Source organism: Hydra viridissima, unplaced genomic scaffold (genome assembly GCF_058129835.1).
Source record: "Hydra viridissima isolate aposymbiotic clone 2 unplaced genomic scaffold, HvirCarnegie_v1 scaffold_1, whole genome shotgun sequence".
Classification (NCBI taxonomy): domain Eukaryota; kingdom Metazoa; phylum Cnidaria; class Hydrozoa; order Anthoathecata; family Hydridae; genus Hydra; species Hydra viridissima.
The window spans coordinates 35,655,029-35,666,905 of record NW_028324300.1 but is presented as its reverse complement, the minus strand read 5'-3'; the positions used below and the strand labels follow the sequence as shown (position 1 = coordinate 35,666,905).

At 30.5% G+C, this 11,877-nt stretch overlaps 1 protein-coding gene across 1 annotated transcript; it reads left to right on the top strand.

Annotated features, from left to right (window-relative positions):
* The first annotated feature begins 8,338 nt into the window (after positions 1 to 8,338).
* On the top strand, positions 8,339 to 11,208 carry LOC149894729 (uncharacterized). Its single transcript, XM_090073601.1, has 2 exons — positions 8,339 to 10,203; positions 10,376 to 11,208. The coding sequence occupies exons 1-2, from the start codon at positions 9,918 to 9,920 to the stop codon at positions 10,864 to 10,866; spliced, it is 777 nt and encodes a 258-aa protein (XP_089929727.1). The 5' UTR covers positions 8,339 to 9,917; the 3' UTR covers positions 10,867 to 11,208.
* The last annotated feature ends 669 nt before the right edge of the window (positions 11,209 to 11,877 follow it).

The window sequence follows — 11,877 nt, the reverse complement described above, 5'->3', positions numbered from 1 at the left end:
TGTGAAAATCTTTAGAACATTATTATGTTTTCGCTCATGATAAAAATTTACAAAAAATGTCAATACCCTTGATCTTTTGTTATCTTCCTTTTCTCTCTTTTATCATCCTTTCTACTAACAAGAAGTTGTAAAAACCTTAGAAATTCTTGAAAGATCCATGTTTATCATAATTATCATAATTAAGAACAAATTTAACACGTTGGTAAAGAAAAGGCAACTTTCTTTACGAAATGAAAAAGTGCCTTCGATAAATATTACATTTTTTATGATAGACAGTGATTTTAATTGCATTTATCTTATTAATTAGACTATTATCTTTATTATAATTAACGGGTTATCACTACACTAAAAGAGAGACAGCTTTTGAACAAATGAAGAAATTATAATTCTGGAAAAAACATATAACACAGCAACACTAGTACTTCAATTCAGGCAGATAACAACAAAGCAGCTTAATAAACAATTCTTTTAAAAATAGACAAAGTTATGATGAAGATTACTTAGGATCCGATTCATTGGATTGTGAATATGATAACGATTAATCCGATGATAATTGTTGAGCATACAATATTTTCACTGTGCAATGCAATCAATGTTTCCAAAGATTTTAAATAAAAAAAAAGGAAATCGAAGTTTGGAAAAAAAAAATCTTGTTTAGTTAGGAATTTATGCTCGCGGATTTTTTCGTGTTTTTCTTGTTCCGTTTGGTCTGCATGTGAATATAATTATCCAATTGTTAAAAAAAAAACTTTGCTTCCAACCTGATGCGATGGTGTTAAAGACAATTAAATCAGAACTTCCGACGGTAATTTCCCGGTTCTCTTATACAGCACTTCTCTCTGTGTGGGTTACCAAAAGTTTATGAAGCAAATCTATATTTGTGTAAACAAGAGATTTTTTTTGGTGTATTATTCGCGGAATTGACAAAAAAACCTTTATTGAGAGCTTCATGAGACTCCTTCGAGAGTTACCCGATTAGAAGAATGGATGTTTGAATAACTTCCAAACAGTGTAAATAGCACCACAGACACAGATTTAGATAAAAAGTTCTGGTTTCAAAATAATGCTTTTCACGTTCGATTAAATTAATCGTAGCCGGAGGAGAGCGTTCTAAATAAAGTATTGAAATTTTTAAAAGATTAACGTTCAATTCCGTAATCTCCACCACTTAACTCCGGCTTCATAAAGAACCTGCGAGCTTTATTCACACCGGATTTTGGTTTGTCATATGGTTTTTTTAATTTTTGATTGGTTTCTTTGAACGTTGTTGCACACTAGATTTATTTTCATCACTTCGAACATGTCAATTTTTTAATGTCAAAAAAAAAAAAAAAAAAAAAAAAAAGTGAATCCACGCAATTTAGACACATCCCCGCAAGCAAACTAGACAAGCCAAAACCGTTGTCTGTGTCTGTCAAAGCATTCTTTTAATTCTATCATTGAGGGTTCATGTTTTTGTCTGACAGTAATTTGAGACACCCCGACACTTACATTTTGAAATAGTTCTTTTAAAACTTTAAATTAGAAGAGAATATTAATTTTGATAATAATCGAGCAAAGTTTATAATTAAACAAAGCAAAGAATGGATCAAACCTTTGAATTTGATAAATTTAATAAAAGAATAAACTTTGTAATAGCATCCTGTAATTGGACAATAGGCTACAGGAAAAGATCCACAGTTGTCTACTTCTTCTACTTTAGAGAATATGGGAATTTTTTGTTTAAAGACTTCAGTAGTATTAGTAGTATACTACTGTTAAACATTTTTAAACAAATCGGTAGTCCTGACAACGGTAGTTTTTCGTTTGTGTTTTGTCAGAAGTAATAAGCAGTACATAATAAAAAGAAGCAAATACGAAAATTTGTGAAACTGGACATCATAGTTTTTGTCATGTTTTCTTCAATTTGCCATGTTTATTTCAATTTTACTTTATTTATTGTTTTAAAATACGATTGAATTTAGCTCCAGTTTCAATATATGTTAAACGTTATAAAGCATTTATTAATAGTACGATTACGTATAGATTAATAGTAAGCCAAGTTAAGTCTGATCGACGTAAATCTGCCGATGCTGTGAAGATCGAGGTAGAGACCAAATTAGGAATACCATTACACGCCAATACCATTCGAAACAGACTTCATGATCGTATAGCACAATAGGAGCCATTAATCAATAAGGTCAATCAATTTACCCAACACCATATTAGATTTGATGAAATACCTCTTTGCGACGGACAAAATCTTTTTCTTTCCTCTGGGCCAATAATTTTTGTGTGTAATATTTAAACAAACTTGTACTGTTTTTGTTAATAAAACAAGAAAAAAAAAATAACAGAAAAACTGAAACTTGTAGTAGGGGAGAACCTTAATGAATGGGACGATTATTGAATTAGACAAACTCAGATTCTTATACAAGCATCGATGTAAGGATATTCAAATTCCTGTAACAAAGAGTGATAGAAACAAGAACTCAACTGACCGACTCATCCATCCTATAGCTCTATGACCGTAATGACAATGGATGTTATTGTGTTTTCGAATGCAAAAAGTAATTTTTAAAAATGTTTTTTTTTCTTCTGATTTTGCAGCAATTTTTGAAGTTATTGAAAATAAAATTCCATGCTTAAATAGATACAAAGATTTAAGGTGAAAATGAGGTGAATATATGAATTTGACTGAAATAATTATTCCTTTTCTGTTAAATAATTAACAGTTCTATTTTAAATCAATCATGATTTATGCCATAACAATGTTTAAGCAAGGAATTACATAATTTGTCTAAATTTAAGTTTAAGGTGAAAAGAATAATTGGTAGAATAGGAAGTAAAGAGTACTTTTATAAAAGTTGACGATCAACTAAAAATCTGCTCTGAAATACTAAAGATCTAAATACTAAATACTAAAAATGTCATATTTAATTAACAATAAGACATACAAGAAGGTAAAATGAATCATTCATTCTAGTACATTATTTTGCTGTTAACTATTTTTGTATGTATTTTAATGTTTAAAAACAAAAATTAATAAAATACAGGATGGGAAATCAAGAAAAGATTACCAGGAGTTTATTTTAGATAAAAATTGCTTACAAAATAAATAAGCTTTCATTGACATGAGGTTGGTCAGAAGTTTCTTGATTAACATATAACAAAGCTTTAATGTTAATTAAGTGCTAATAAATATTGTTGTATAAAATAATAGTAATACAAATAATGTTGTTTAATAATACACCATAATATAGTATAATAATATAATGTAATGTAGTATAATGTAAAATAGCAAATTTTATTAAGAATCAAGAAATTTTAAAGTTCTTATAGTAGAATAACCGTTAATAATTCAAACGTTTCAAAATAACCGTTAATAATTCAAACCGTTAAAAATTCAAACGTTTCCGTTAAATTCAAACGTTTCCGTTAAATTCAAAGTTAACACAATTTGTTTTTTGATTACTTTGTTGTCATTTTTGTTGTCAAGAGAATAAAATTAATTTAGCACTTAATTAACATTAAAGCTTTGTTATATGTTAATCAAGAAACTTCTGACCAACCTCATGTCAATGAAAGCTTATTTATTTTGTAAGCAATTTTTTTGGTTATAATTAATAGAAATAATTATTCGATTAAAATCAATGTTTTTTGATTATTTTTTAGTATTTGAATTTTGTTTACACGAGAATTTCAAAAAAATTAAAAATTACAAATCACAAAATATGAATTAATCAAGAAAGTAAAGAAAAAATGTTATTTTTACCACAATGTTTACGTAAAAATATCTATTTCAAGATATTAGCACTTAATTAACAATTGAATATCTATTTCAAATAATCAAAAAATTTTATACCATTTTATATTATTTTTATATTATATATTACATTATTTACATTATATTGTGTCAAAAATTTAATAATTATAGTTTATGATAATAAAATAATTGAGTATATGAGAATAAATGAGTTCAGTCTATTGTAAAACAATATTAAAAGTATTGTTTTTTAATTACATCTTTTAAAAATCCTGTCTGTTTCTAAGATTTTTATATTTGTACTTTTTAAATCACATGTTTCAATTTTTAAAATAAAAATAATAGACTTACTTGTTGGAAGTAAGCAGCAAACCGATGCAAATACTAAGACAAAAAAAAATATGAGCAGCAAAATGTTTTAAAAGCGCCCCTGAAGCTTATTAAACTTATTTCCAAATGCAAGTTTATCTTTTTGATGTAGATTACTAATGTAGAATTACCAATGTTAACAATGTTTTTTGATGTAGAATTAGTAATGTTAACAAATTAAAAATTCCACAAACTTCGGTTTATTTAAAATCCACTTGAAGTTTAAAAAAAGTCAAAAGTTCAGATAAAAATATTTAAAACAAAAGTTTCAAATTGATTCAATGATTGACATAACGGTTTAAGGGGCTTTTTTATGGCCCTTACAGCATACTTTTTCTTACTGAAGACTAATAAAGCCTACTAAAACATCCATTACATACGGAGTATTTGTTTGCATTGATTGCTATGCCACTCATCGATATTTACGAGTTTATCTTTTTATTCATCATTTAGTTAGTTCATCATTTGTTAAGAAACTTTATAAATATTTGATACATCAAAGTAGCAACGTTACCCAACCATTCTATTGGCAAGATTTGACAAGGTGCCACTATACACGGTTAAAATTATCCGCAAACGACCAGCCACATTTGACGAAATTGTGGAACAGAGCGAGTGGAAATTCGTTGGAGATCGTAAAAACGCATTGCTCAGTCGCGACGTAGGTAAAATGAAAAACTATCAAGTCAAGTTAAAAATCAATAAATCTTAAACCTACAGCATAAAAAGAAAGGCGGAAGTTTTTGCACCGAGAGAAGTAGTAAAAATAAACAAATACTGGAACTGGAATTTCAAGATATAATAGAAGATGCAACCAATATACGTAAAGCATTTTATAACTGCTTAAAATTTTAACAAAAATCAATCACATACGTAAACATGAAGTGCGCACCACCTTCGATTATACGGACGAGAAAAGCATCCCCGACAATTGACAACATGCCACTAAGTGTTGAAATACTTTCGATATTTTCAAAGTAAGATATGAAAAGCGCTTTTTTTTGGATTCGAAGTTCACTGAGTTTGTGATCAGTAACAACATTTGAAAAAGACACTTAAAACGATAGAAAAGAATAATATTTGCGAGCATTAAGAACTCCAACACGCAGTTCTTAATGCGAGCAACCGATATACAAGTTATTTCCATAGCACAACAAGGCATACTTAAAACCAAGTTTGATTTGGCTTTGTTTAAGTATGGGTGTTAATAGATTTAATTTGTGTAAAACAAACTTGGACCTATGAGAGATGGAAGTGCAACCAATTGTTTTATATCAAAGAGGCCGCAGAAATCAGCGAGCCATGCGAGTTTCCGACAAACTCTAAATTTTCACCCGTCAACAAAAAAATCTATCAAAATGGCTGCCCACAGTTTTAAAACAGAAACTCTGATTAGGTGGTATTAGTAATATATAATTATCTATATTTGATTACGTGGTATTCAAATATATAATTATCTTGCAAAATGCGGCCAGATATTTCATGTTTTCGTTTTTCATATTTCATATATTATTTCATTTGTCATAAAAGGCAAATAATAACCCATTTGTTTTTGTCAAATAAAAATTAGTTTATATATAGCTGATAAATCATGTTATATTAAAATTAAATACTTAGTTATTCTTGCGGTTTGCCATAAATTGGCTTTGCTAAATTCTTTCAAAACTATGACAAATTATTTTTTTCTTTATTGTATTTACATTCACTTTATATATAAGTTATTTATCCTTAACTGTATATATTTCTGTTGTTAAACATAAAAGTAGAAAATTCTATAATATTCATAAACTAGAAGTCTCCAGCAATATAGTAGATGGAGTAGTTCCCTGGACATGAAACCATTGTGCTCTAAGTAGCTACAAAACTAGTTGATATTTTGTATTATTTACAAAAGACAAAAACAGAAATCAAACTCAATCTATAACATTTCTCATTGACAAAATTAGAATAATAAGTTCCACATTTCATTTTTCAGTTTTCAAATATGAATTTGGGCACGAATAAATTACTTACATTTTTCAGACCAAACTCTTTTTTCACATAAATTTCTCCACAAATATCAAACACCAAGTTAGTCATTAAATGTTATTTTCAAAAAAATATGCTATTAAGGTTAGTGTCACTAATAAAGAAAGAAACTGCTTTGCCAATTACAAATACTTTTATTTAAATTTCTTTTGTACTGCAGTAGAACACACTGAATTTGATTATAAAAACTCAGAATTTGGTTCAAGAATAGTTGTACTATATTCTATTAAACTATTTGAGTCTAATGTCAAAAACAATCTCAACCAGTGGTATTAGCTTTTGACTTCCCATACTACTTTTGTTAGAATCTGTCACCTTGTAGTCGCTTGTTTGATGTTGCCTCAGAAGTCCTACATAGTTAAATAATACATTTTAAGTTTGTAACATTTTACAACATTGGTTACATCCTATACTATGATATTGCATTATTGCAGTATTTTGCACTGCCTATATTAGGAACCATTTACATCTTGGGAAATAGGTCACTTTTACAATATTAAAATATTGTCAGGTAACTAAAACTGGTGCCTGGCAATTTTTATTTTAGTAAAAATTACACAAATTTTTCAACTCACAAAATATGTAAACGGCATCTGAGGGGCAACATAGACAGGTGATACAGCAATACTTCTTATAAATTAAAATTATCAAGGATATGATAACCACTGACTTTCTCTCTCCTACAAACTGACACTAAATGATTAAAAAGAGAATTAAACTTTTCAGGAGACAACAAATAAAGTTGTTCGATTGGTCAGAGCAAGCTTGATTATTACTTTAATTTCAGATAAAAAATTTAAATAAATGGAATCAAATTGTTCAATTTTAGTTTGTTAGAACGTCTTTTAGGATGTTTTTTAATGCTTTTTAAAGATATTTATTGTTATTTATAGAGTAGCACAAGTGGAGAAGGCTTCCTTTTAAGGGCTTATAATAAGTTGCATTCAGGACCAATACATTTTGTCTGGTCAAAATGGATCCTGCTTCTGAAAAACCAAACTAACATCCCATGCCAGGGTTTTTTCAAGATTGGTAACCTTCGCTGTTTTTGAGCCTTCTGTGACTTGTCACCAAATCTTCAAACTAAAACAACTTTGCATTGTTTAATCCAGTCTACCAAAAGAACTTTTTGTGACAAACTCAATGACACTTGAACTGCTTGGGCATCTTTTCTCTGTTCCCTTGGATAAAAAATGTTAAAAGCACATTAAAATTACTGTTTAATTGCTTCTGTGTGCATATCTTTGTTATACCTTAAAAAAAAGTTTTATGGAAATTTTATATAATTATTGCCATTGTAGTATGCCTATAATACAGACATATCACAAAGGCAAATGTAGTGAAAAAATTACTTATAACTATTAAATGGTGAAACAATTCATTTAATGAAGCATTCGTTAGCTGGCCTTGCAAATTGATAAAGGTCTTAAAACGTATGAACGTAGGACTGTGCTAGCTAGTTGCACAAAAAGATTCATAATTGGAAATAATTGTAATGTATATTTAAGATAAGGATATTGGGTTTACATTTCTTTTTTGAAATTTGTTTTTTTTTTTTTTTGTGCCTTTTAGTTGAAAGTTTGCTCAACTGTCCATAATATAAACAAAACAAAATGTAAAAAAACAACGGATTAACTAGATAATCTCTTCGTTTTTCATGAATCCGCTAATATTTTCGTCGGAAAGTTTTTACGATTTGAAAAAAAATGTTTATAGTAAAGGCAATTTGGGATTATTGGGTTACGCTAATTTTGTCGAATTCGAAGAAATTCATCGGGTTTTAGACGATAATTCGTCTGACTTTTTTTTCCCGTGAACTTTGGGAAGTCAGACGAGAAAACTTTGGTTTTTGCGTTAATACAATTTATCATCTACCGGAACAAATGTGTTCCTGCGGCTTTTCTTTGATCTTAATGAAATATCGTAAGGTTTCGGGGGGGGGGGGGGTTAGTTAAAGGTTGCGTCAGAATTTAGTTAGTTAAATTATCAGTGCCATTCAGAAACAATATGACAAAAGAAAAGGATAATTTAGAGTATGCTTTTAAAATAGTTCGTGATTTATTTTTTATTAAATCTTTGAAGGATTACCAAAAAGAAGCTTTAATAGCTCTCAGCAATGGCATATTACCCCCGTCCTTAAACCTGCGAAACATAATTATATTTCGCTTTTATTCTTTTTTTTTTTAAATAACCAAAGTTTTCTCGTCTGACTTTAAAAAAAAGTTAGACGAATTATCGTCTATTCGGGTTTACGATTTTTTTAATTCCGATCGGAATGAGTTTTATAGTAGTGACCCATGGATTAAACGTTGTAAATGTGTTTCGTTAACTGTTCCTGTTGCTGCCAGATTTTAACAACGTTGAGAATGTTACTCAAAGAATAAATATTGTCGAATTTTTTCATTTATTAACCTTACCACGTTTTTTTCCAAAAGATTAGTTAATTAATGCATAACTTTATCATAGTAAATATAATAGATTACAGTAAAATATTGACATAATTTATTCTTGTCACGATGGATTGCATTTTGCATATTGGCTTGATATAGTATTGAAATATTTTGCTATTTTGTTGTGTGATTTTAAATAAAACAACAAAAAAAAACAAAAAGGAAAGATGGAATGGCTTAACAAGTAAAACAGCAAAGGGCCTCTCTATCAACATAAAACGTAACATAAAATGCCGATGTTGCAATTCATTCTTTGTATTTTTCATGAAATTTACGATGCAAAAAGTGATAGCGAAAAAGTCACTAAAACCTAAAGAGACGAATGCTGAAGAGTGAAAAATTACAATAGTATCCTGAACGAAACCAAATAATTGAGAGATCGCTAAAACTTCTGAAAGACAACGAAGAACAGTTCAAAATGATCCCGAAAAGGAGCGAAAACGAAAATCAATTTGAGAATAAGCATCGACCTGAAAAACAGAATAAATTAAGCGAACGGGACCGTCGTTTTATACTTGAAATAATTCTAACCACAGGGGCTTGCTTCGAAACAAAAGAAGCCGAAAATAAAAACAGATACAAAACAGGTTTACTTTGAAAGGTTCAAAATCTTTTGCTGTGTCTCTTTAGATGGCCTTGGTTTACATAAACTAATTTTTGAAAAAAATCTTCGAAAGTGAAATGACGTTTTTTCTTGTCATTTTAAAGTTAGAAACCATTTGATCACCATTAGCAGCCACTTCTGGTGTTGTTAAATACAAAATAATATAGAACATATATACATTTATGCTGCCTTATATACTGTTTATACTACTTTACATGCATTCGATTTCATTACATTGTAGTACTACTGACACTTATACATTACATTTGTACCACTGTATATACGTTAGATTACTGCTTCTCTTGAGAACCTTTAAAAAAATCTTTAGAAACGTTATTGCACAGTAAATCGCGGTCGTTATTCTTTTTAAGAGAACTAGGAAGGAGAGTGATGTAATTGAAGTTTACAGAAATCTCCAGAACGTTGTTGAAAAGAGCCGTAGAAAGTTCTGTTTTGGATTTTTTTTTATGCATAATTATACAGCGGTTGGAAAACAACGAAGGAGGAGAGTAAAGTCTAGAAAGATTAGGAGATCTCCAGAAATTTTTTTTGTAAACAACAGAAAGTTCTTTTTTTTTTACAATAACTAAATAAAAACACCGACGTTATCCGACAATGCAGTAACAAAGTTCAATCAGAAAGTCTGCTTGATCAGAGTCTTGCAAGGTATTTTGCTAAAAGTTAGTTTGCTCTACTTGTACACTACGACAGATCGATAAGAATGTCACTGTGGCACATACCAGTTCACGAATTAGTACCAAGAGATCCGTTCTTCAACGATATGCTGGAAGTCACATTTCCTCCCTTGAGATATTATCCTCTGTTCGATGACAGATCGAGTGCTCGAGGGATGAGCAGAGAGTTGGATCGAATATACAAAGACGTGCTGGAGCCCCTCTCATACATATCTCGTCTGAAGGGGAACACTGCTGCTAAACCAGAAGGTTTTGTTGTCAATCTCGATGTTAAACACTATAAACCAGAAGAGGTCTCTCTAAAAGTTGAAGGTATGCTCTGATGTTGAGTTTCTGTTAGGTCTGAGTTTCTGTTAAGTTTCCCTTTGATGTTGAGTTTCTGTTAGGTTTGAGTTTCTGTCAGGTTTGAGTTCCTGTTAAGTTACTCTTTGATGTTGAGTTTCTGTACGCTTGCTAAAACTATGTGATTTTTTTGACCTTTTAGGTCATGTTCTTGAGGTGAGCGGCAAACATCGTAACGAAAACGAGAACGGTTTTGAGTCGAGCGAGTTTTATCGAAAGTACACAATTCCAGACGACGTAGATCCGACAGCCCTTACTTCAAACATCAGCCAAGACGGTGTTTTGCACATTGAAGCTCCTAAGAAGCTTCCCTTAAACTCAGCTTCTGACGGAGAGTCGAGCAAGGACACTTTTAAGTACACTTTAGACGTACAAGGTTTTAAACCAGAAGAGATTTCGATTCAAGTAAAGGGTAGAGACTTGATAATTCACGGTGAAACAAAAAGCGAAAACAAAGGTGAGCACGGATCGAGTTTACACCAGAAGCAGTTTACAAGAAACATTGTCTTACCTGAAGATGTCGATCCATCTCAGCTGAGCTCTCGTTATACCAAAGACTCAAAGTTATCTGTTGAAGCTCCTCGCACTCTTCCTCAAGCTCCTTTGAATCTTGAAATCAAGATGGAAGAATAAGGAGAGAACTTTAAAAAACGCCTTTATTTATTGTAATAATGCATACACACATATATATTTATATATCTATCTATCCTATTTTTTTTATAAAAAAGAAAAGAAAACTGGTTTATTTTTTCGCCGTGTTTGGAATTATAGTTTGAGGGCTTACTGTTCTTCTCTTAGTAGTCGTTTTTTAATCAGCTCTCAAATACTCAGTGTGTTTGTTGTTTTCTTTTGCGAAGTTTTTGTCTTTTCGAAATTTTTGGTTGTGTCTTTGTCTGTGCTTGCATCTGCACTTTTGTAATGTTTTGAGTATCTTTTGATTGTATTTAGTTTAAAAAGAAAAGTTTCTTAAACAAACCCATAATCGTTTGTGAGCTACTTCCCTAATGCCAAATTAAAAAGAACAGACGTTTAGTTAGGCTTTAAATTGTAAATTCGTTTTAGCACAAGTAGTGTGGCTCTTCTGCTTTTTCTTACAGACTAAAAACACTAGTGGGCTGTTGCACTAAACACCTTTTCTCGCCATGCCCCAGTAGCTTTTTTAGGGAACTGACATGACATGAGTTTTTCTTTAACCAACGTTTCTTAATTAAAGAATTTTTAAAAATATCTTTCTAAGGTGAAGCGCAAGGACTATTTTGTAAACAGCAGAAATGTTCCATGAGTTTACTTTATGGTCTCTAGATGTTCACGCGTAATTATCACAGGTGATTGCGGTTTTGACGCTTCTGATAATATTTACAACTGTTAGGAGCGTAAAAACCGTCTAGCACATTTGGGCAAATGCAAAACGTTTATAGACTTTGACTTCTACTATAACAGACCATCAAAATGGATGGATTATGATGTTTTTATACTGAAATCTCACAAGGGGTATTCAAAGTACTCCTCTCTTTCTTTAAAACCTATGCAAACGTGAGTCGGTCACAATCTTTTTTACTTTTCGTACTATTAGTACGGTTAGGGCGAGGAATGAGAAATTACTTAGGCATTGCGCAAAACCATGAAAAGTACGATTCTGTTTAT

What these genes read in the sequence shown, in the direction of transcription:
- LOC149894729 (XM_090073601.1), top strand. Translation starts at nt 9,918, where the DNA reads ATGTCACTGTGGCACATACCAGTTCACGAATTAGTACCAAGAGATCCG. An exon ending in GGTCTCTCTAAAAGTTGAAG is followed by an intron (nt 10,204 to 10,375) that starts GTATGCTCTGAT and finishes TTGACCTTTTAG; the next exon opens with GTCATGTTCTTGAGGTGAGC.